General features: G+C 42.2%; 1 protein-coding gene and 1 long non-coding RNA gene across 5 annotated transcripts in view; one reads left to right on the top strand and one right to left on the bottom strand.

Annotated features, from left to right (window-relative positions):
- Window positions 1-312: 312 nt before the first annotated feature.
- On the bottom strand, window positions 313-9223 carry LOC310910936. 2 transcript variants are annotated; one of them, XR_014590427.1, is made up of 4 exons: window positions 9137-9223; window positions 2136-2312; window positions 1596-1794; window positions 313-560 (listed from the first exon to the last, which is right to left on the bottom strand). It is a non-coding gene; the product is annotated as an uncharacterized lncRNA (long non-coding RNA). The 2 variants fall into 2 exon arrangements; XR_014590428.1 differs by having other exon boundaries at window positions 1596-1737.
- Window positions 9224-14209: 4986 nt separating this feature from the next.
- The window catches only part of USP47 (ubiquitin specific peptidase 47), a 50331-nt gene continuing 38425 nt past the window's right edge, over window positions 14210-26115 (top strand). For all 3 annotated transcript variants that reach the window (XM_083863673.1, XM_083863674.1, XM_083863672.1), the window contains exon 1: window positions 14210-14483. In XM_083863673.1, coding sequence (XP_083719799.1) covers window positions 14217-14483 — 267 coding nt within the window. In that variant the 5' untranslated portion in view covers window positions 14210-14216. The remainder of the gene's footprint in view (window positions 14484-26115) is intronic.

Below are 26115 nucleotides of genomic sequence, written 5' to 3'. Positions count from 1 at the left end.
TGTTCTTCCTCCAAAACATGAAATGCCATAAAACCCACCCCATGACCAACAAGGACATCTCCCAAGTCAGCAAATGGCCCGTGGGGACTCAGCGACAGAGTCTGGGGGTCACTGTGTCCCCACAGCCCCTCTGCAGCCCTGGGTGCCCAGTCAGCCACAGCCAGCAGCCTCCTACAAGGGCCAGGAACAGCTCTGACAACCTGTACAGCCCAAATTCTGCTCCAAACGATTCCAAAAGTTTGGGCACCAGAATAAGAAGGAAGAGCTCTGAATCCTTGAGCTCCCCTGAGTCTATCTGAGCTTCCTAAAGAATCCTCAGGTCAGAAGAACCTTTTATTGGCAAGCAGTGAACATTCACAACTCTATTTGAAGTGCAAAGGGGCTGAAAAGACTAAGCTACTTCCAGAGTTACAAAATTCTACTTCCTTTTTTATTTTTTCTTTTTCTTCAAAGCCTTTTTTTCCTTTCTTCTTTTGAAGGAGTGTCAGTAATGGCTACATGTTCATGGGGAAGATCTACAAAAGTATCTTCATCTGAGCTGAGCCAAGTATCCAACATACCTGCAGGGAGATGATCATTTCAGTACCTGCAACTATCATGAATATTCAGATTTTAACTGCCTGGGTCTTATTCTAACTGGACTTCTTTATGCAAAAGTTCTGTCAGCAAAATGAAAGATCATCTTCTCAAATTGGAGAAGTTTAAAAAAAAAAAAAAAAAAAAAAAAAAAGTTTAGAATGAAAATGTGTTTAAGCATTTTTCAGTAAAGCAATTCAGCAACTTAAAATATCCATATAAGTTAAGATATAGCTCCCTGCTCAGCCAAATCATGACTAAACAGGAGACATCTTGTTCCATCTGATTCACAAAGTACATCTTGAGAATACTGTGGTAAAAACTTCCTGTGCATATATTATCTGATGTATTATACATGATGAAACTGTTTTTAGCTGTTTATACGAGTATGGTAAGGGGTGCAGAATTCTAAGAATTTCCAGGACAGATTCTGGAAAAAAAAGATTATTTCCTGAATCAACAGGGTTCAGACCTATTCAGGATACACTTGGCCCTCCTTCAGAAACTTAAACTAAAATACTAAGTGCTTCACCTTGCAGGTATAGCTTAATGTATTGCAAACACCAGTGAAAAAATGACTACTTACCTAAACTGAGGTTTTAAAAGAGATATTTTCCTTTATAATATCCACAATTGTCAGTGCTACACACAACCAACATCACTACTTAAAAGAACATTATTGTCCAAAATGAGATTTAAGAAAATCAACAGAATTACAGAAAACAATATACAAAAAAAAGTTACCCAAAAAAGACATTTTTTTAACCACTAGGCTGCTCAAAAACATTAATTTCTAGAATAAATTACCTTCACTTGAACTATTCATCATACTTGAGCTTGTGCTAGATATTAAACTACTTTATTAATTTCTTCTTTGGTTACCATTCCTGGCTGCAATAATTATTTCTGCACAGCAAATAAACACACAGCAAAAACATCTGGTGAAATGATCACTGAGTAGCCAAAAATCAACAAAACCTTTCAGCAGAGAAGTAAATGGAAAAGGAATCCCAAATTACTTGGAATTTTGGGGAATGCAGGATATCTCTTGCAGAATTTCTTGGTAGTAGCAGGAAACCTTCAAAAAAGTGCAACCCATCCAGCAGAAGGTCTGGAGACCAAAGCAGTGGTGCCAAGGGCTTCTTGTGTTTCCTAGAATATCTGAATAACAAGTTCTTCAGTGAAAAAGTAAAGCACTTTTGAGTATTTCACTAAGACCTAGAAAAGAGAGGGCAAAGTTTAGAGAAGAGCAGCCTACCACTGCTCTGTTGGAGCTATGCCTTAATATTTGAGGAGGTTACATCTGAAGGTTTAAAAAAGAATATATGGGTGGTGCAGATTGCTAAATGAAGAAGGATCATGTTCTCTGCATACAAATGCAATACTGAATTTCAATTAATATATGGCTTTCTAGAAAATATAAAAGCACCACTAAAGAACTTTATTTAAATAACTACATTATTTAAATCAAAACTCAGGAGGAATTCTTTTGATGAGAAAGAAACTAATTTGCCATAAAAATATTAAGAAGACAAGTCAAATATTTTCATAATACTTACATTATTTTTGGACTAGTGTTATTTTTTTATAAGCCAGAACACACAGCACTTCTTTGACATACTCTGAACTCCTTTCAATTTGACAGACCCAAATCCAACATTCAGTTCAACCTTCTGTCTCTCTTTTTGTTTTCCTTTCCCAACACAACCAACTACAGAGAGATTTGCTAGGTGTTCCTGGAAAATAAATACGTTTTTAAAACAGTCTAAATGTAACCTACAGTAAGTTATTGTAGGACTTCACAGATGCCCAGGATGGACACATGTCATGGTACCACTGACAATTCCTACAGTATCAGAAAAGAACAGCACAAAGGTTTTTCTGTAAAGCTGACAAAATCCTTCCCTGTTTAGCTGACCTTTCTTTCCAATTACAGAACCTAACATTAACATTAGAACATGGTTGCTGAGCTTGAGTTATTTGGCTGGACACCTAATTAAACTATTCCTAGCTCAGAAATTAGAAAAAAGTATATTCTTTTTAAGACATCCTACCTGGCTGATGTTGTACAATGGAGCACAGAGGTCTCTGGATGTTATTGTGCAAAAGGCTTGGGAGAACACAGACCTCAGTAAGATAAATCAAGAATTCTTTATCTCTGCTAGAGGTGTAATAATTTCAATGTAAGGCCACACTTCTTTACAATCCACTCTCTGCATTCTACTACACTGAAATAAATCAGCCTGAACAACTGCCAGTGAATCCATGTAAATACATTCCTCGTAGTTTGCTCAGCAGTGGAACACAAAGATGTTTTAGTCTTATTAAATTCCTGGTGGGTTTGGTTTCTTTTCACCCTGTTTTCTGGCACTGGATTCATGTCCGGTGTTCTGGAAAACTCAGCATCTGAATCACCTTCGACTGTAAAGAAACAAGATTAATGTAGCAGTACCTGATCATAACATTAAATATTTATTACTTGGTGAAATCACCATTTTCCCTTTCCTGTGAAAATACTATACCTGCAGGAAGATGTTTAGTTGCTCCAGATGTTTACCTAGGCTTAGAAAATGTCACCAGTAGCTTCTAGAGAGGAAAGCACTCATTATCATCACTTTTAATTCTGCAAGGCAGACTGAGGTCTGCTCGCTGAGTCAGTCTCCAGGTATTTCCCTACTTAATGAGGAGGTGGCTGAGGCTGAAGAGCTGTGAATGGTTTCTGTTTGCATTGCTTCCTCTCTTGCTGAGGAATTTCTCTTCCCCATCTCACTGTCAAGCTGAAGTGGGAAACCTGACTCTCTTCACCACACCTTTCTCTGTTCAAAGAACCTAAAGAAAACTGTAAAATTCCTCTACATCACAGGGGAAGGGAGAGGTAAGGGCACTGGGCAAGGCTTTCGACTTCTATTTGTGTCTATTAAGGTTTGCTTTCCTGAGCAATACTGGCTAAAAGAGCTTCTGGGTTTAACCAGCTCTGGTCTCTGACCAAAACCACCACACATCACCCAGTTTCCAAGGGTCTGTGACAAGCTCCCTTATCCCACAGGCTGCCCTCGCTGAATGCAGGGCCTGAGCTCCGAGTCTCCACTGCCAGCCCTGCCAGGCTGGGTGACAAAAGGGACACTGTGCTGCTGCACAGCTGTTTATTCCAGTGCCACTGGCGCCCAGTAAACAACCCACAGAGCCGGCCTGATGCAATTTCCTGTTCTCCTCACACCTCGCTCTGATTCCAGCCCAAAAACAGCTCCTGGCTGCAAGGTGTCTCACACTTAGACATCCTATACATTAGGCTCAGCTTGCTCAGCAACAAGACTATTGTGGGATAGAAAGGACACGGAGATTGAATTTTTTTTTCACTTGATATTAATGTTTTAGTGGTTTTATAATTGATTTTTTTTAAATGAAGCTTTCACAATGATCACTTGCAGTACCAGGAAGTAGCTTCATTGTTTTTGCCTTCTGTCCTATAAAAGCACCTGGAATAATGTTTTGGTTCTTCCCAGCATGTATTTGGGCACAAAAACAAAATAAAAAAGCAGCTGGATAGTGGCCTGCTTACTCTTTTGAAGGTGTTTATTCCTTCTGTGATCAGCATCATGCCTATCCGTGCATTTTCCCAGGCACACAGATTTTATTTGTAGAGATCATATTTCATTTTCTCTTTTACTCACTTTGTCCCTCATTATTTTCCAGACCTTTTGAATTTGCCTTTCACCTCACCGTGTCCTTTTCTGGGAAGTTCTTTATCATCACGCTAACCTTCAAATCTACATAACTTAAGCAAGTTAAGTTCCTTCTTCCACGTTTAACTGGGAGAGCTTAGGAAAAGAGAAAAGTCTTGAAATTATTGTGAAAAACACCAACCAGTGTTACAGTAATTTGCAAAATTTGAAGTGTCACAGATTGCATCACGCATGGTAAAGACTAATGTTCACATGCAACTATGTCGTGCTGTTCCCACTCTTCCCACACTTGAAATTTCCATATTCTTTTCACGTGTTTTCTGGCTCTATGATCAGTGAGCACAAGGAAAGTTAGCTAATATGCTGTTGGAGCATAATATTAAAAAGAAAAATGGTCTCCGTGCAGAGAGACCCTAAGAGATGTGAAATCTGTTCACATCAACCCTCTTAGCACAGTGATAGAGGAAGGTCTAATTGTGCTCTCAAGAAAACTTTAGGTTGCTGGTTTTTTAAATGAAATTAAGGCATGTTACAAATTCAAAGAAGGAAGAACATCAAGCTGCAGTTAACATTCCACAAATGGATTCTAATATCTAACTTCTTCTAATGTACAAATACATCCAGTTTACAGCAGAAGAGACTGCCTGAATTACTCTCAGTTTTGAAAACCAGAAATTTCCTCTTCTGGGTTCAAAATAGCAGCACTCATCACTACTCTATTATCTCAGGATTTTTTATGCTTGATACAAAACTCTAAGCTCAACTATTTCAGCTGTGACAGTGTGGACTGAGATGTTTGCTAGATAGAATAAATAATGCAAATAAGTAAAGGCACTTCCCTTTTAGAAATGTAAGAAAATGCAAAACTGCTAATGAAATGTGAGTGGATAGTTCCAAATCATAAACCTCAGCTATTTCCAAGATTCAAAGCTGCAGCAATACTCAGATACACTGAACATCTCATGTACCTAAACAATAAATTACAGACTGCTGCGATGTACTGAAGCAAACAGTCAAGGGAACAACAGAACCAAACACAACCACGTATTCAAAATCAAACTTCTGACACGTCAAGGCTTTAGACAGATGAGGTGAGTACTGCAGAAGAAAGTGCCTTGGGTTTGTATTTCATATCTGTCTCTTTAGTTCTGCCTGTGAATGTCCCCCAGGTATTACAGTTTTAACCAGATTTCTTCACATTGCCTATTAGTACCAAACTAACTCTGGTTGAAACAACACCTTACCTAACTACTGTTTTACAACACAACAGTGCCCACAAAAAAAGGTGTTAAGCAATCCAAGTGCACTGAGTGGCACCATTCTCAGTCATATGATGGATTTTAAATAGCCAGTGCAGCACTAGTAACTACTCAGAAATTTCCATAAACAATCACTTTGGGGATTTCAAAAAAATGCACATCCAGTTTAATTCTTAGTGCTTTCAGTTTTCCCCCTTCCTCAACTAAAAAGAAAAAAAAAAAAAAGAAAAAAAAAAAAGAAAAAAAAAAAAAAAGCCACCACCAGCTAAATACTTCATCCTGAGGTAGTGCTATGGTTTAAGCAGCCAAAGGACCAGGATCAGACTAGCAGTGAAGCTTTGAGAATCATTTCTTACGCCACAAATTTATTTCCAAAACTTAAATCCCAAAGGCACCTTCAAAACATCTTTGCATGAACATTATTTTTATTCAACATAGGAATTCTTGGTTTCATTACCTGTTCACAAAAAGCTGCCCTTTCAGTTTTCAAGAGGCTCTATAAAAGTGCTGTTACAACCAAGGAATGTACAAAAGGACTTCCCTCAAGATCCTGTTAAATCTCCTTTGGCTGTATAGAAATGTGGAAGTCGAAGAGGATAAAAGTCCCTGTATGTGGCTGCAGGCAAGAACCATTATCTCAAGGCTGCCAAGAACAGGGATGTTATCACGGGGCAGTCAGTTCAAGCTTCGCTAACCTCTTCGTGCCTGAAACGTGTACTACATTAGTGCCATCGTGGGTAAATTCAAATACATGAGAATAAATAGCATGGGGATACAAAAAGCAGATTAACAAAAGGCAAACTACAGTTTCAGCCTGTCTCTGAAGGAAGAGGCTGAGGGAGTAGACATAAAATAAGGAAGAACAGACTGAAGAATGGTCAGGGTATTAGCAGAAAATTTGCAGTTAGAATAATATGTTATCATCATGCTTCCTTTTTTTTTTTCTTAGAATTCAGAGCTCAGAAGAGATAAAAACCCTAAAAGACAAATACAAGTGCTTTGATTATCTTTGTTTTTAACTTCTTAGGCAGTAGAGACAATAAGCCTCTGACAGTCTGAGGCTTGCATTTTCCCCATTTGAGAAACCCTCCTAAACTTAAAAAGAGAAATCTGCCATACAGCCCAGATCTGGGATGCAAAGCAGGACAGGAGCTTTATTGTGTAGGCAAGTTTTCTTCTAGGTAGAAAGAAACCTAGAACATCAAAAAGTGTATGGATGACTCTTATCCTAGTGAAGAGCATTCCCATCAGCTAGTCTGGGATTTGGTTTCCTGTAAGTATTTGCACTGCTGGCGGTATCAAAAGCACAGCTCTTCGTGTCTGTAAGAATTTAAAATTGGTCTGGGCTGCTTAACATAAATCTTTTGTTCCCATATGAACACAAAGCCAGCATCTGTATGAAGGCACACATTTCCAGTACAAGGAAGGGCAGAGATTAATTCCAGGTGTAAAGCACTGTGGTGAATGCTACAGTAGCCAGGCTATGATTATATCCTTGAGCCTGGCATTGAGACCCTGCTGATTCATGCACCCCTGCATTCCACGGATGCACAGCACATTAGTAACCAGCCAACCCCAGAACCCCAAGGAGCCCTCTTCCTTCAACAACTGCGTACAAAAGAATGCTCTGCTGAAGACTTAAGTGCCAGGAAAGGGTTTAGATTCAGTCTAGATGATCTGGAACTTGTCCTTACCTATGTGGACACCTCTGGAAGATGTGTTGATATCCAACAGACCCCATAAGAAGCCTAGTTTAAATCACAGTGAGAGGTAAAGGGGTATGCATCTAATTTAAAACGGCCAGCACAATTCATTGCAAAGAAGTAAAAATATTGAAAGAAATCTACTTCCCATACTAACAGCAAACAAGTAAAAATATTGAAAGAAATCTACTTCCCATACTAACAGCAAACACTGTTATTAATTACTGTTTTAAATTACTTAAATTATTGTTTAAATTACTGTTATAAATTCAAATTCTGCAGCCAAGCCTTCTAATCCAAATGCTGAAGAAGCAGCTGCTCTCCAGGCACATCTATTCACACAGGCAATGACGACAAGCAAGGACAGTAGTTACAAATTTTTTTATTATTTATCCCATGTTAATTCAGTTCAACCAGCAGATAAATTACAAACATTTGAAAGAAAAAGTCCATTAAGAAGAATTCAAACTGAGATATATGTGACTGAAATTACTGCTTTTAGAAACTACATTCTCTCAACACTCTTACCACCCATGCTTTGCCCAACTCTTTCACCCAGAAGAGACTCCCTGCATCACAGGATTTACTTTACTGTGAAGTAATTGTAAGTAATTGTAAAATAATTGTAAAATCCTTACTTTACAGTAAAGTAAGGGATTACACTTTTGTACCAAGTGTACACCCCACGCTCTGACAACTACTTACAGTCAGGGCTGAATACAAACCACAACAGCCCGGAGCCAGCAGAACTTCCTTATATATGACCCAAGCAACACAGGTGCCAACTTGCTAGGAGATTTCAAAGGGCATTTCACCAACGTCAGGATCCTCTGTACACAAGTCCCTGCCCTGAGTGACTCACGCTGTGTCCACACTGACATTCCCTGCGTTTGTCCTGTGACAACATTCCCCCTGCCAGGGCTCCAGTGCTGGCAGCTGCTCTGGAGCGGCAGCTGACATTTGAAATGCTATGTAAGACCTCTGGCAGCCTCCTTTGCTGCTGCCAAAGGTAAAGCTACATTAATTAATGCAAGAAAGAGCCCAGCAACCCCGACAGCAGTGGCTCTTAAAGCCCCAGAAGGCTGCAGATATTCAGGACACAGCACATTGCAAAACAAGGACAAGGTTGAGCTTGGAGAAACACGGAGCCAGCAGCTGCTTTTAGACCAAGCCTCCCACCAGCTCTGCACAGACTGACTGAAAGCTGCTTTAGAAAGGTCTCAGCACAGCTGCTCCAGGCCCTGGCATGAGGAATGACAGTAGATGAAGAGCATCTCCCCTCCCCTCCCCTCAGCAGTTGTAAACCAGCTATAAAACAACCAGGTCCAGCCCAGGACTCCTCGAAATACAAAGTTCCTCCCATCACCAGTGGAAGAAGATTATCGGAGAGCACAGAGCAAAGCAGAGAGCAGTGTGGAGCACTGAGTTTAAGCACCAATCCAGTAGAAATGGGGAGATGGTGACAGTCACCTCCTGCCTTCCAGCCCTGCCCAGGGTGTTCCCTGGCTGGCAGGTCTGCCCTGCTGGGCACTGCCCAGGACGCAGGCCAACCACATCAAGATCCTGCTGCAGCTCCTGCCCTGGTACTCCATGCCACATCACTTGAGACATTCAAAACCTGCCTCTTCTCACTGATTATCATGACACCTTACAAAGAAAAGGTAAAGAAAACACGTTTCATCCAGGGGAAGGCCAGCTAGGAACCTAAATCTGGGAGGATGGAATGTTCTCTATGTGCTAGGGCATGCTGAGGATGGGAAACCACTTCCTGCTTGCCTAAAGAGCTGCAAGCAGCGTAATGAGCACTCCCTCAGAATATTAAACGTCACCAGACGTAATCTGAAGGGTCACTGGGAACCCCTAGTGCAAACCTGAACTATTAAATTCCCCAGAAGCCAAGGGCAGCTATAAATACCTCGGCTGTCCATACTGAGAGCTCCTGAGTACTGAGAGCTGTAGTGAATCCAGGCTGCTCTGTTACTTCTGCACAGGACAGCCTCTTGTTTACTGCTGCCTTTGTGCCCCCGGGCTGACTTGCCCGATTGCGACAGCAATTCCTCACGTGCATGAAGTGGTAACTCAGTGTTTTTAAATAAACTGGCTGTGTCATTGCCAGCTCTTTTTGAACCTCTAAAGCAACTGAACCATGATGGTGAATTCATTTCTGTCATGGTATGAATTCAAGGCAAGTCTCTTTCCTTCTTGCTTTCCCATGGGCGAGCCTTTCCTGTGTTGCTGTGCACAGATTCCTCGCCCCCCTGCCACCTCCCAGCCTTGGAGGGCTGGATAACATGGGATTCTGTTCCAGACAGGATGCATGCACTCCACCAGGCTGCACATTTTAAAAGCCAGCAGATTTCCAAGCTGCTGCACACGTTTTAGATCCAGCAGTGCCAGCCTGGCCCCGTGACCAAGTCAACAAACCCATGTGAGATCCACTTGGAACTGACAAACTCTACCCGATACCAGCCCTCATCTCTTTCCAAACTCTCACCACACAAAGTGTAACTTGGCCTGCTACCACACACGTTTTACTCCAAGTGACACCAGGAAGGTTTTGACAAGTGCATCAAGAGGTCAAACACCCTGGAACTGTGTTTTGTTTCGGCTACCAATGCCAGAACCTGCTCTGTAGTCACAAGCACACAAGGCTGAAAATTTTAAGCCAAGCTGGTAAAAGAATTCAGTGTTAATAAAGGAATACACGGTTCATGCAAAACTCTCTGCAGTATTTCTACTTCTCTTTATAACTGTAATTTGAGCTCCAAACTCTTTTGGGAATTTCATACAGGGGATTAAAGCTATCATGGAAAAGAAAACTGATTTCCTAAGGTAGTATCTGAACCCACGGTAACTTGAAACTAGAGTAATAAGATAATCTTTAACAAAAATGTTAATGAAACTTGGCTGCTGATTTATAATTAATTAATATAATCCCCTACTGGTTTTGATCAAAAAGATCTTGGCATGAAATACCACGTCAGAGGAGAGAAAAGCACTTGCCTGTTCATAAAGATTATGGCAGAAAACACTACTCAAGGACTGCAGAACACAATGTTTAGCAGTGAACATAAACAATTTTTGCCTTAATCTCATGAAGTTTAACTTCAGAGAGTTGCTTACCTACTTATTACAACCACAAGACCTGCAATACTAAAGCAAAAATAATACTTCTTCCATAGTAAATCTCCCATTTAATGTTTTAATTTTCCACACCATTCTCAATTCTTTGAAATTAATTCTTTACTTTCTAAAATTCTGCTTCAAAATACACAGTTTCAGACACAAAAGGTCTATATGGGGGTCTGAAAATACACATAATACAAAATCATGGGTTTTTAAATCTTGATTCCAGTGCTTAACACATTGAAGAAACAGTCTAAATGACTAAAATATAAAAGCCTCTTAACAGATATAGAAGAATTAAGAATAATCAGTACTTTTTTCAAAGACTCAATTTGCTCTTTAGCCTTTCATTGATCTGTTTCATACTTAAGGAGCTAAGATCAAAGAGATTACTATCTAGTTAAAAGGGCATTTAAAGATACAGAATTCTACCATTTTCTTTTCTTTTTTTTTTTTTTTTTACTTCTACTAATTCTATTTGTCCTTCCTATGTTCTCCTCTCCATCCATATAAGGGCTGAATTTACTGATTTTTTTTTTTAATAGATATATTAACTTTCCTTATTGAAAGGACCGGATGATGCAAGCAGATTTTCAGAGAAACACTCCAAAATTTGCTGTGTAATTGGGGAAAAGGCTCAAACAGCGAAGTAACCAGCAGCGCAATGACCTGCTGGACTGTGATATCCTGAACTTTCACACACCTCCCCTTCTATCAGTAAATGTGCAATTGCCAAAGATTGAAAAGGGAAGAGGCCTTGAGCTGTGTTTTCTGAGAGTGCTGACAGTGCAGATGAGCACTGCATCAGCACTGGCTCCATTGCCACTGCTGGCAAACACACAGTGCCTGGGACAGCTTGGGAATTTGTCAGCAGCTTGACAAGGACTGCAAACTTCAGGTTTAGGGGTTTTTGAGCTTGGGGGTTTTTTGTTTGGTTGGGGTTTTTTGTTTGGTTTGTTTGTTTGTTTTTTGGTGGTGGTGGTTTTGGTTGGTTGGCTGTGTTTAATGGGACAATACAGAAAAAAACGAGCGCTGCAATGTTGGCTCTGCCTCTGAAACAGGACATGGATCTCCCACCAATGGCATATTTGAAAAATCAAAACCAGGTGTTTCAGAGAAGACATCCGAAATCCATGGCATTAATCTACACAATCCTCTTTCCATTTCAAACAGGATAACATTTCTTTGGGAAAGACATCAGTTTACAGCATCTGACTGCACCTATGAAAGAGCTAGATGGCAGCACTCCGTTTTGTTCTTAGAGCATTCTTCAAAACTTTATTAATTATTTGTCAAATCTTGGGACAAGATTCAGTAACTCCTTCTAGAGGAATGATTAGAACACAGTCTTTAAAGAGGTATCCTGTTCCTACAGACTAATTTACAAGTTCAGCATCCTTTAAAATAGAGGTTTGCTATTTACTTTAGCTATACTCTATATTTACTATATTTCCATGAATCCAGTGCATACATTAGTGTGACAAGCACTGTACTGACTGAAAACTGACACACTGCAGCACTTGTGACCCTCATTAATGTACCTCTGAGCAAGTCTGACACTCAACAGCCCAACAAATTTACATCTACCTGCAAATCCAGCACCAACTGTTTTTCTCCTTCACACTAATAACAAGTTAAGCCTGTGCTGTATTAAATCAGCCTCTATGCAAGGCCAGGATTCCCTTCATGAAACTCAAACACTGATCATTCCTCTTTAAGAAGTCTCAAATAAAGAGATTAAATACTGTAGCATCCACAAATTACAAAAGCTCCTGGAGATTTAATTATTAACCAGAGACTATTATTCCATTAAAGATGTTTTATGCACACATGCTACACTGGATGTTTGCACAGTTTTAAGGGTTGGCAGGAGGATGTAACAAAGTATTTCTTTAAAAAACAAACTCCTGATTCTTATCTAGTAGGCACATATTTGTGGTAGCTACCTCTTTACTCGAAAGGAACAATATATTTCAAATAAAGTTCTGTAAATCCCAAACCTTTTAATGCACAACACAGCTCAACAGCATGAATGAAACACCTCTTTTCAGAAAGACACAAATTTATTAATTTCATACTGCCTTTCCTATTAAAAACCCCACTGTTTTAGAGACTTTTCTTCTTCTTGTAGAGGGGTAGCTCTACAAAACCCTGTGCTCAACATAAAGTAACAATAACAGCAAGGGACTCACAGGTTCCTGTCTCAATACTTGATTTTATCATATTAGAGCTCAAAGATCTAAGATGAGAGGCTTTCAGGTGCAACTTATTTCAAACCCATGGGGCAAGAGCTCTTGTGGCAAAGAACCCTCTGACCTTTACAAGATAAATAACCTGAACCCATTAAGTTACATAATGCGAAACAGGTTAGACGTGCACTTAAAAACTGCTGTAAGTTCTTCAATGGGAGGATTTCTGTGCTTAATCCAAGGAGCAAAAATAAAAATAATAATAATAATAATTAAAAAAAAAAAAAAAAAAAAAAAAAAAACCCACAAAAACCCAAACAAACCACAACAAAACCAGAAGCATAGCATTTCCACAGCATACTTGAAAGATGGAAATAAAACCACTGATGTTATTTGCAGAAATGTCCATTTTGAAGCCTTTTTTTTAAGCATTAATATACTATACTAATAGAAACACTAATAACAAATCCTGATTCCAAAAGCTGCCACTTATCTCTGCAAAAGCAGAAAGGAACCTTGGAAGTTACCTACTTTGAACAAGAAAAGGGAGAAGAGATCATTCAATTTCACCAAACCTTCAGCAGCCTCCAGTACAACAGATTTCAAAATCTACCCCAAAACTTCATGGCAAAAACAAAAGCAAAAACCATCCTCAGTACTGCATTTTTCCACAAGAGGACACTAAAATAGTAAGAAAAACAGTGGTGCAGAGATGTACAGGCACCTTACAGCACCGTTCACTAGACAAGCAGAACGCTTTTCACTTACAAACTGTTTTGCAGTGAAGTAGACATCAACTACTTTTCCCTTAAAAAGGGAAGCCATTCAAAGTGCGTTTTAGTCATTCTACTGATGCGGCTTTTAGCGTATTTCAGGTGAAAAAAAACCCAGAAAAAACAGATATAGTTCAGCTTGTTATGGACAAAAATCAACACCTAAGCAACGCCACAGAAACAGCCTTGCACTCCGCTTGAAAACGCGCTGTTAACCTCGGATTTACAGCGAGCACAGGCTGGACTCCATCGCACGACTTGAAGGAAGGAAGAACTTGTGGGCGCCAGGAAGGGCCCACAGGGCAGCGGGACCAGCCTGGCACTGTAACGCTGTAAAGGAGCGACTGAATGACGCTGACACAGCCTCCAGGTCCCTGCAGGACCACAGGGGAAGCACTGCCGGGGACTGAGCCCGTGTGGGGGGCCGGGGCAGTGACCGGGGCGCGCTCCCTCCCGCCGCTCCGTCTGCCCGGCCTCAATGGGCTCAGAGGCACCTCTGCCCCCATCCAGCCCGCCCCATGACCCGGCAGCGCCGCGGCACGTCCAGTCTTTCCCTCAACGCGTCCGCAGACGGTGCCCGTGCCGTTTATTGACTCCCTGATCGCCGGCAGCCCCAGGCCGCTCCCCAGGGCGGGATAGCGGGACCGGGGGGAGCGGCGGCCGCACACCGCCACACACGGACACCCCGTGCGGGAGGCGGCTCCGGCCGGCAGGTTCGGCGTTGCGGCTCCGATACCGCCCCCCGTGCTGGGTGAACACGGCTCGGCCGGGGCGGGCAGCGTTAGCAGGAGCAGTGGCGGCCCCGGGCCGAGGGCGCTGAGGGCGGTGAGGGAGATGAGCGCGGCGGGCCGAGGGCGGCCCGGGGCGGGGCGGCTCTCGCGAGACCCGCGCCGGCGGCCATTTTCCCATGGATTGGCGGCGGGGCGGAGCCGCGGCACTGCCCGCGGGAGCGGAGGAGGTGGAAGAGGAGGAAGAGGAAGAGGAGGAAGAAGACGACGAAGAAGAGGAGGAGGAGAAGGAGGAGGAGGAGAAGAAGAAGGGGGAGGATGAGCCGCGGGCGTCCCCCCGCCTCCCGCTGCTGCTGACGACGGCGCTCGGCTCAGCCTGCTGCGGGCTCCGCGCCGCGCCGCCGGCCATGGTGCCCAGCGAGGAGAACCAGCTCGTCCCCAAAGAGGTGTGTATGAGGCGGGCGGGAGGGAGGCGGAGGCCGCTGGGCGGGCGGCGGGCCCGGGGCGCCGACCCCGGCCGAGGACGGGGCGGAGGAGGCCCGGCCTGGCCCCGCTCCGCTCCTTCCCTGCGCCGCCCGGCGGGCCGGGCCCGTCTTTGTGCGGGGCCGGGCTGATGGTGCTGCGCGGCTGAAAGGGCCGCCCGGGGAGCAGGAGGAGGAGGAGGCCGAGCCCGCGCTGCGCAGGGCCCCGGCCGGCCCCAGGCTTGCACCTGTCCGTGCCGCGGCGTGCGGGCACCGGCCTGCGCCGCACCGGGGCCCGGCCGCTGTCACCGGGCCGCTCCTGCCGGGCCGCGGCCCAGGGGCAGAGCAGGGAGCCGGGCCCGGCGTGTCCCGGCCGGGGGGCAGAGCAGGGAGCCGGGAGCCGGGCCCGGCGTGTCCCGGCCGGGGGGCAGAGCAGGGAGCCGGGAACCCGGCCCGGCGTGTCCCGGCCGGGGGGCAGAGCAGGGAGCCGGGAACCCGGCCCGGCCCGGCGTGTCCCGGCCGGGGGCAGGGGCCGCTCCGCGCCTCCTGGAGCGCCGCAAAACGCGCGGCAGTGCCCGCGGTGCGTGCCCGGGGGAACGGGTTGTTTCCTTTATTCCGGGCCCCCCGTCTCTCCCCTGCTGTAGGGAAAGGGGGGAAAGGCTTGTTGGTGGCTATAGGCTGGAGATAAGAGGCCGAGTGAAAGAGGAAGGTGAAGGCTCTGTCCTGCAGCGATAGGCGAATGACACGTGTCAAGTCGGAGCGATACTGAGCAGGGGAAGGAGTTGGAGCGATGGCATGGGATGTTTGGAAACAGCTACTGATAGAGTAGTATCGCCTGAAACTTTGTTTCCTGAGCAGGTACACTTGCGCATTTTGCCAACTTTTCTGACGGTTTTGCAGTTCTGATAAATTACTCCAACCCTTTCCCGTTGTTTTTCGTTAAATGTCAGTGTTTGTTGCGTTTACCTGTTCCGTCCTGTGTTCTTACAGGAAGCTTTGTCAGGCAAGGGTTTCGTTTTTGTGGAGCTTAGCAAAATGAGGTGCTGATCCTTAAATGGTATTCCTGAGTACATCTGGGAAGCAAATGACAACACTGAGTGTTAGAAACAATTTTTTGTGCAGGCAGTTGTGTGTGTAAACGCAGGGTATATGTAGGAAAAAAGTAACTTCACCTCATTTCTATTCTTAAAATACTAAGGTTTAAAGGACTACGTTTTGTCTTTTTACAGGAAAGTGAAATCTCCAGAAACTTCTATAAAGAGATAGAGTGTAGTAGCTAATATGCTGAAATATTAGTTTTAACAAAAATCTTCAAAAATATAAAACCAGGGGTTAGAAGACAGAGTAACTGATATACATAAAGATTTCATTTTAAAACCAAAGAAGCATACAGATAAGGGACAGTGGCAGGAGAAACACTGTGGCAGTAGCTGTATTTAAGTGGAATAGACAAGGTATTAATAAAAGCAGCTAGCCAAGGCTGTGTCTTTAGTTATATGTATTAATAGTATCCCCCTTGGCTTTAGAGTTGTATTCAGAATATACTTATGATTCAGATGTGTATTTTTAACTGACTCATTGGACGAGGCTTTTGAATGCACTTTTATCTGTAAGGGGGGAGTTATGGGGAAAGGAAGATGAATACGTGAGATTGTAGATATAGGTATCTTAAACAAACAGTGCAGAATCTATAAACCTTGTACATTGATAGTGCTAGTGGGAAGTGTTTTTTCTCAGCGAGTTTTTCAAGTTCTTTATTGTGTCTATGTGTTAAAGCAAATTAGACAGAATACTAATGAAATCAAATTGAGAAGGAAAACAGATGAACTATTTGTGTTAAGCCCATCTGGTTATATCTATATATATATGTGTTGTAATAGAAGTTTGTCTTCAACTTTTCTGGCATTTTTCAGTATTTCCTAAATTTTTTTTAGTGATTTGGAGTTTTAACGAATGTTACACTGCAGCATTCCCATTAAGTCCTTCTGAGATTCATTAATAGTCCCACTGCAGAGAGCACTGAGTTATGGGTAAACAGAATTCTCCAAGTCTCTGCGTTCTCAACAGCCTGCTCCTAAATATTCCTGTTAGGCCCCTCAGAGCAGTTGGAGTTTCAGCTGTGCCCTTCAGGGATGGATGAAGGATCACAGCTCACGGTTTGGTCCCTTCCCAGTGGGCTGGGTGGTATCATTGTACAGCTCACTGTCTGCTGCTGCCTCAGAGATCTCAGCTGGGCTCTGAACCAGCCTCTGCTGAGGATGAGCACACAACCAGATTTTCCTTGGCATTCCAGTGGGAAAGAACGAGAAAAAATGTAATGATGTTTGCTTTAGGCTGGTTTAGGGAATGACTAATCATCCAAAGGAGTGGATGGGAAAAGGGTTTTGGTTCTTGTCTACAAGTTACGTGATGCCTTGGTAGATAAGTGGTAGGAGGTGTCTCTAACACTACCAGCATGTGTGTGGTGGAGTGGAAGGATGGGTATCAGGGTGATTATGAGTCTGCAGTTTGTGTTTGTATCCATATTTTTGTATATGTTCACAGGAGCTCAGATTGCTGTTTGCGAAGTAGAATTGCTTGGATGTTTTTTCATTAGCTTTTGTGAGGAGTAATACCATGTTTTCATGGGTACAAAGTGGATACAAAGTTTCACCACTGCACTTCATTTATCTTTTATTAGTCTCTTATGAAAAGTTTTCTTTTGGACATTGCCTGGCTTCAGCTGCATCTCTGAAGGTCCAGGTAATCAGGGCCTCATTATTTTCTCTTGCTCATAACTTTGGGACAAAGTTGTTTTTCCTTTGGCAGAGATGTATTAAAGCAGTTTCTAATAAACCAGTGTTGGGATTCCTTTTTGCATAAAGGTTTTTGCCTGAGCTGTGCAGTAAGTTCATTCTTGAATCCCTACTGCTGCCTAATGCTTTCCCAGCTGTTCCTGTGATGGTGTGACCCCGAATTCCTTATGGTGGGGGCAGTGGGAATCTTTGTTCATTTGATCTGGAGTTCAGACTCGTTCCTTTTCCTTCCAATCCACAATTACTTTGCTTTCTTCATCTAAAAGATTAAAAGATTCAAATAATTTTTCTTTTATATCCAATCAAGAGAAGGCACTGAGTAAAATACAGTTCACTGCTGCACCCTGGTAGCAAAATTTGAGCATATTCTATAAAAATTGCTGTATTAATAGTTGTGGATTTTCCTCCAGCAACCCTGGAAGAGAGAGTAAATACTATGAGTAAGATGATTATGGAAATAAGAAGACAATGATGCTATCAGAAGGGAAAACATTTCTATGGTTTTCAGTGTTTCTTACATTGAAAAGTTGACTTGAAACTTATTTTGGGAAAGTCTGCCTCAAATAGAAAATAATAAAGTATTCTTATCACCACAGTCGTTGAGAACTGTGCCTGTGTGTGTTTACTGGTAATATAAGTGAACGTTGCAAAGACTTATCTTGAAATCAAGATGTGTGAGAACTTAGTGAGTATTGGTCAGAATATGAGAAGTGTGTTCTGCTATGAGGTTTTTGGAGTGTTTGTGCTACTGATTAAATAAATGCCGTGCAGATGCTTTTTCAACATGTTCCAGCATGAACTATCCAAGATACACCTGTCAGAATAAATATAAATATATACTTGCTACCATTAAATGGAGCAAGGTGGTGTGAGTTGTCTCTCAGCTCACTAATGTGAGTCTTTTCATCCCTGCACTAATGAATCCATTTTAATCTTCTGCACTGAGCAAATCAAGTGTGTCTCTTGATGGATATCATTCTGACTTCCTCATTAGAAGAGCAGGAATCTGATTAAAATATTTTGCAATTCTCTTAAGTAAAGGGATGCTGTTCTTTTCAATGCTGATGACATGCTTGTTTCTTCATTCCCATGTATTAAAAGATTCTACAAGTGGTTACAGCTTGCATAATTTATCAGTTTTTCCTGCTTTCCTTCTGGTGTGCTCCATTAGAAACATAAAGGTGTGATTGTGACAACTAGAGAAACTGACTAATTCGTGTTTTGGAAATCAAATTTCCAAAAAAAAACCAAACAGAAAATCCACATGAAATTCCACCAAATCATTTGTTCCTTGCAAACAGACACTTTATGAATGATGCTCATGTAGTTACTGAGTTTGGTGAATAAAGCTTAGGAGTAGAATCCAAGAGCTTTCCCTGATTTTCTCCAGCCATTGGGCTTCCCAGTGACCGTTTACTTTCCCTTCCTGTCATCTGGGTATTTAATCTGCAGAAGAGAAAGGCGATCAGTAAATGAAATATCAGCACCTCCAGATCATCTGATGAAATGTTTTTGCCTAAGAGGTGCCAGCTGCCTGAGGGGCAGCACTTGGTACTGGAGCCTGACTGTAAATGCTGCTGGCGGAAGTTTCCACTCAGGAGAATAATATGACAAATAAATACTTCTTTTTTTCCCTGCAGTGATCCATTCTGAACATCACCACAGACAATAAATACTGTGTTCTCTGCTGTTTTGTGCGTCACTGGTGATTGAAATTTCAGAATCAAAAGCATCAGTAGTAAAACTATAAACCTTAATTTTATTTTTTTTTTTTTTTTTGTGCAGCTACACACTTTCTCTGACTAGTAATGAACTTTTTCCTAAACAGAGAATACTTTAGAGATTTGTCAGTGTTACATTCTGCTCTCTTTTGAGCTCAGGCTATCAGTATGCAACAGAAAAGTTTCCACTGCTTTGTTTGTTGCCATTATGAAATAAAGTCCCCAAATGCCGTTTTCTGTTCTTTTTAAAACCTTTGGATGTAATCAATGCACACTTGCATCATAGTTTTAAAATGTTAGTTGTACAAACATACACATAATGATGAAAATTATTACTGTGCTGCCTCTTTTTCTGATAGAATGTATTGATATCAATATAACATTAAAACTGGGGTGATTTTCTGAAATAAACCACTACCTTGAATTTGTGCTACCTTTGAATTATATGTTTTCATCTCGTCAGAATTAAATGGGAATGGGGCTGAGTTTTATTCTAAACCTTTCCCCCCCCCCCAGTACATTACAATTGGTACTGTAATACTGTAATGCACTATATTTTGTGCAAATGTTCATATATCCAGTCACAGCTTCCCTCTTTTTGTAGTGTCTGAAAATATGTTGGGTTTTATCAAAAAATGTAAAGGTTAAAGTTATGTCTGTAGAAAATGGAGTGATTGAGTTGCATGTACATATTCAGGTTTGAAAAAATTTTTAGTTCCTTTATGAACATTCAAAGCTGCTATTTTACACCTTGCCTTTTAAGATTTAATGTGGTGTACCTTTGAGTGAGCTGCCATTTAGGATTTTGTTATTTTTCTTTTCTTGAATGACATATTCTCAAAACAATGCCACTAGGTACTAAAGAACTGATAATTGTGAGTACCAGTAAGTCACAGAATTATTTTGTGGAGTTCTGATAAAACAACAATGAACTTGACCACAGTTTCAGGCACTGTGAAATGCCAGGTTTTTTATTTTCTTTGGTTTTTGCAATGCTTGGCATGTAGTCAGCTTGCACTGGGCAAATGCTCTTGCACAGCATTGGCAGATGAAATAATTTCTAAAAAGGATGTTGTGCATGTTCTAAAAATACCAAGGGGTGAAATTGGTACAGATCACTTGATTCAATATAATTGTTGAGATTGTGATCACAAGGATGCTTTAGGTGTTTCTGAAAAATGGCAACAGATTATTTTTAGATTTGCATTTCTGTGAATAGCTTAGAGCTGGATATCGTGCTGCAGTTCAGGTGTAGCTTCTCAATAAGCACATGTGACAAAAGCTGCCTGAGTAACATGAGAAAGTGTGCCTGCATTCCCGAGGATTGGTGAATGCTCTGGTTTTGGAGCTTCTTGAGAAGTATATTTGATACAGTGTGAAAGTTTACCCAGTAAATACTGTCTGAACATGTAAATAGCATTTTCTGAACAAGTTTGGTAGCCTGCTACAGGAGCTAAAGGAATGGAAGCCATGCTCACTGATTTGTGTAGGGATTGGGTTAAAATCAGTAACAGTGAAGGAAAAGAAGAAAGTAGCAGATACAAAAACTCTTACATAGTGCCTGCTTGTTGTGAATAAAACACTTCCATCAATTTTTATATTGAAAAATTGTCTAGGTCCCTTCTCACATACATTGTCATCCCTGCTTCTTCTGTGGGGCCGATGCTCCAGAGTTGTGTGTTCTCCTCCCTGGAGCCCCTCGTGGCAGTGGCAGCAGGCAGAGTTTATGCCCAGGTGTTTCCATTCTGAGCTGGACCCTTCGTTCTGTGCAGAATTCTCGGAGAGCTGCACAAAGAATCGCTGCTAACACACCTCACTGTTCAGCTTCTCTTTTTCCTTCCCCAGCAGCACCTGCACAGCTTAGAGACTTGTTAAAGAATTAAGAACTATGCCCGTAGTCACATTTTAATGTCTGTACTGTACAGGAGTTTAATTTTTTAGCATACGTGTCTGTCGGTGATTTTGTAGGGAAGTAAACCTTCATTTCAAAATTGTCCATGGAGAGAAAACCCTTCTGAGTACTGGTTTTGCTCAGACTCTTAATTTGTTTTTATGCTGAAGTTGTATTTGTAATTCAATCCAGCAGAAAGTTCTTCAGAATAGGAGCAGCAAAGGAAAATGTTTCTATAAAATTCATACTTGAAGAAATGAAGGGCAAATCCATCCACTACTTCTGTGGCTCTCCACAGGAGACAAATGTTGCAAGTATCAAGTGATATATAAAAGTGTAGTAAGTGTCTTGTGGTGTTCTCATATCCCCTTTTTTAGATTCTATGTTTTGGTGTTTTTTGTCAAGGAAAACCAAAGAGCACGCTGATTAGGAAGGTGGAGACGAGTTACAAGCAAAGGAAGCTGTATAAAGATGAGGCTGTTTCAGAGGTGAATGTAAAGGTTATACTGTGATGAATGTAGGGAGTCTGGCAGATAGTTTGTGAATGTGGAGAACTTCATTGACATATAATTCTCAATTATTTTAGTGTGGTTACAAAACCCTTTGCAAGTTCAACAGCTTTGGGTCAGAGGAGGAAAGAAAACAGGATCAGCTGAAATTAAAACATTTAAGAATAAGAGTGAAATACTCACAATGTTCAGTGGTTAAGAGATAACTATAGATACTTAACTTTTCTTTGTTACCTGTGAAGGAAACTTAGTTAATTCTTGTGTGATCTGGAGGCATGAGCAGGAAATATTTGCACTCTTTTGTTATTAACAGCTGCTTTGTTTGATTTTTTAGGGGAAGTAATTAATCTTGAATCACCTTAATGTACCTTATTTAAAAGACTGTAAGGAGATAAGTGTAAGAAGACTGGTTCTTCAGGATGTCCTTAGTAAGACATATTTCAAGTCTTCTAAAATATGAAAAAAACCTTCTGTAAAACTGAAAAGTGGATATTTTGGTCTCTAGTTCAGCTCTCCCCAGACATGTGTCCCCTCACACTCTATCTTTTTCTGAAGTCTTTGGAACGACCTCCAAGCTTGTACTTATTTCTGGCCCCATCCCAACTTTTTTTGTCATTCCTGGTTTTTTGTTAGTGCTTTTTTACAAAAAACCCGGTAATACACAGCAGTAGGAACAAACTCTCAAAGGGAAACACTAGCCTCATAACACTCTTTATTTCTGAGGCATAGGGTTATTTTTGGACATGTTTGGAAAGTTGGAAGTAGTAGACTTTGAAGTGTATATGTATTATAAAAATAATTTGTCCCTGTGCGTTTTCCAGGAGTGACAGTTGACAGCTGCCATGCAGCTGGTTCAGTGAGGTGGCACTTCAATTCTTTTTAACTAAAATTTTGTTAACTAAGGAAGCATTTCTGAGAAGATGCCTTTGAAAACAATAAAGGCAGAGAAGAGACTAAAACACACACCCCATTTTCCAAAGGGAACAGGATCACGGAGGCTCTGCTACAGAGCTGATTTTGTACCTTCTCTCTAAATCAGGTCATCCCCTGTAGGAGAGCATTTGTAGGGTTCACTTGGCTTGGGTCAGTGTGGCCCGTGTCCCCTCTGGGCAGGGCCCTGGGTGTCAGTGTGGCCCGTGTCCCCTCTGGGCTCTGCAGTACGCACAGCGAGTGTGGCAGGTGGATGGGAGCAATGGCATTGCCACAGCAGTGACACTTTTTGCTCTTCCAGGCCTTTCCAAAGAGAAGGGGGAGTTACTCATCATGTCCTGTGAGCAGCACTGCCATTTACGGACTCACACCCTACCTGAGGATGGAGGGTCTCATTTCAGTCTCGTAGGAGACCACAGAAAGTTGCAGTTATATCCAGGTGTTGTTGGTATTTAGTGATGTAAGCACTACTGCATATAATACATGCACTTAAAATACTGCTACTACTCCTCTGCTGGTCCTGTTAACTCCCCTGAAAACCCCCAACAAACCAGGGAGCAGGCAAAGGTTCAGTAATTAGGAAAATGGTCAGAGTCAGGATATATATTCTTGAATTTTGATGGTATTTTAGGCTCGATATGAAGCAATTTTTTTTCCTTACTTGTAAAGGGGCAGAAGACCTCTGTTTAGTTCACTAGCTTCAAAATGTTGTTGGTTTTTGTCTGAAGTCTCCCCAGGTACAATGAAGAATCCAAAGGTGAGGATAAAGTATGTTATTGAAGTACTCACAAACCTGATATTTTTAAAGTCACTCAGATTCAAAATGAAATAATGGTGTCTGAAGATTTTTTTGTGGTTTTTTTGGGTTTTTTTCTTCAGGAAGTGTTCCAACACAAGACATATTAACAGCTCAAAATTACTCTGTTTAAGACCTCCTGGGATCTGTGTTTTAAAAGGTGTATTCAGTGTGCCACAGGTGTGCTATGAAATACTTCTCTAAAGTGTTTCAGTTCAGGCATTTGTAACGGGATTCTAAGTGCACTGTTCTCTTGTTAACTCAGACTGGGCTGCAGCAAAGCACCTGTGTTGAGTAACACCTCAGTGCTCTGACAGGATTGCTTTAGTAACCTGTATTTCAAAATGAAGGTGCTTCTTTCTTCTAAAATAAAGCCAGATGTGGGTCTGAGACCACCTGCTCAATGCCTCCCTCATTGTGAGGACCTTTATCCCCCTGTGTTCACCTGCCAGGGGAGGGACCCTACTCACCTGGCTGTACCAGGGAAATTGGCCTCTAAAAAGAGCTTCCTTGGGCATGGGTGAAAACGTGGAGCATGAGTAGCTCTGCTGGGGGTAAAAGGGGGTCGTGGGTTGTAAGGCCTCTCTGGAGTCCATGGTCCAAAAGCACGGGGTAGAAAGAGGGGAGGTGGTTCCCCAGTGCTCACTGACTGTTCTCCCCTTATTTGCTGTCTATTGGAAAGATCTCTGGTCTTTGAATTTTCTGCAGAGAGCAGTGCTATCAGCAGGTATCCAGTGTGGCATTTAATGGATTGGACTTCTTGAAATAGGTGAAAAAAATCCTAAATTATGGTTGTGGGTTCTCAAGGTGCTGATTTGATAGTAGTTTGTCATTGAGAGAGAAAGAAACATTCAGACACTAACAATGGTTCAGCTGAACAGAAGCTTGTTACAACTATGTGATTATACTTCAGAAATAAAAGGTACAGATGCAGACTACTCATGTGCCATTGAAGCTCCCAGATTTCACTTATCCTTGTAATTGCTGGAAACGTGCAGCCAGTCACTGGCACAGACCTGGAACATGCACCCCAGAGTTTGCCCAGCAGTGACGTGACAATCACTTGTGTGCTCTTCATATGGGAGTCTGAAGTTACTGAAGCTACATTAGGTTTGAGAATTGCTGTCTTAAGCTTAATCATCCAAGTAATTCTGTGAATATAAGCTTGATGTCTGCTGCTTGCTTCTGAGCTCTTTGTCTTTCCTCTGAACTGCAGTGATTTGTGAGAATTATTTGCAGAGTGTGGACATGTAGACTCTTCTCTAGCGGTGATCTTTTTAAGTCTCAATAGGCCATTAACTTTACTTGGCAGTGAAACTTCACATATCTGTTGGTTCAACTCTTGACCCAGAATTTGGAAATACTAGGTAGAATCTGTATGAAGTTTGGCCTTAGCTTTAGGTCTTGCTTTCAATCTCTGAAAATAATTTTATAAAAATGAAGCAGGAGTAAAAATAGTGAAATGCTGCTATAGAATTTTAATTAACTCAGTGATTCAAGGCTGAAAAATAGCAAGCCACATCTAAATACATTGTTAAAACCACTGCAGTTCTGCATTTGAATATTGTTGTGACAGATCTAGTAACACTTTATTTTTATTGTTCCTTTATTTTCAACAAATACAGAACCTATATGGTCAAAGCAAATGTCTGTCTTGCAATGGCACTAATAACAATGCTGCCTTTGTATATACAGAAATACAGCTTGAATTCCTTCAGTGCAACAACATGCTTTGTGCTCTGCTACTTGCAGGTGCAGATCTTTCATGGAAAAAAGATGAAGTGTTTCTTAGAAAGGTGTATGGGGTGTAAACTCTTGTGTAGCATGGCCCTTTAGAATGTCCACCCAGGTCAGACCTGTGTGTTGATTGCATGTTTGTTTTGTAAAGAGTCTTTTGTAAGTCTGGTCTAATAGTCAGAAATCTTCTACATACAGGTTTATCATCATCACCTTTCTAGAAACGGAACAATGTGAAGGGCCACAGAATGGTTTGGGTTGGAAGGGACAGTTAATATCATCTAGTTCCACCCCACTGCCATGGGCAGGGACACCATCCACTAGGTCTGATCACTCAGAGCCCCATCCAGCCTGACTGTGAACACTTCCAGGGATGAGACATTCCAAAACTTCCCTGGGTAACCTGTGCCAGTGCCTTGCCACTCTCATATAAAGAATTTCTTCCGTGTATCTAGTCTAAATTTCCCCTTTCAAGGTGGACTCATTACTCCTTGTCTTGCCACTGCAGTTCCTGATGAAGAGTTGCTCTCTGGCTTCCTCGTAGGCCCTTCAGATACTGCTGCTGTGAGGTCTCTGTGCAACTTTCTCTTCTCCAGGCTGAACAGCCCCAGCTCTGTCAGCCTGTCTTTGTAGGGGAGGTACCCCAGTCCCCCCAGCAGCTTCATGTCCCTGCTCTGGACTTGCTCCAACACTTCCATGTCCTCCTTACACTGTGGGCATAAGGTACAGAAATGTACCCAGCACTTGGGGTGGGGGCTCACAAGAGCAGAGTGGGGGAGCAGAATCCCCTCCCCTGACCTGCTGGTCACACTCTATTTGATGCAGCCCAGGATACATTTGGCTTTCTGGGCTGCCAGCTCACACTGCTGGCTCATGGTAAAATTTTCATCAGCCATCACCCCCAAGTCCTTCTCCTCAGGGCTGCTCTCAGTCCCATCTCTGCACAGCCTGTAGGTGTGTTTGGCATTGTCCCAGCTCAGGTGTAGGACCTTGCACTTTGCTTTGTTGAACTTCCTCAGGGTCACACAGCCCCACCTCTCAAGCTCTCAGTGTCCCTCGGGATGGCGTCTCTTCTGTCCAACGTGTTGACAGCACCACACAGCTTATTGTCATCAGCAGACTTGCTGAGGGTGCTCTCCATCCCACGGGATTCCCACCCTCAGCAAGATGGAGTGACTTGAGATGAAAATGTCAGTGTTTCAATATTTTTTTAAAATTACAGTTAACAGCTGAAATTA

Source organism: Zosterops lateralis (assembly GCF_965231275.1).
Source record: "Zosterops lateralis genome assembly, chromosome: 6".
NCBI lineage: Eukaryota > Metazoa > Chordata > Aves > Passeriformes > Zosteropidae > Zosterops > Zosterops lateralis.
The sequence above is the reverse complement of the archived record's forward strand: the minus strand, read 5'-3'. Positions and strand labels throughout refer to the sequence as shown.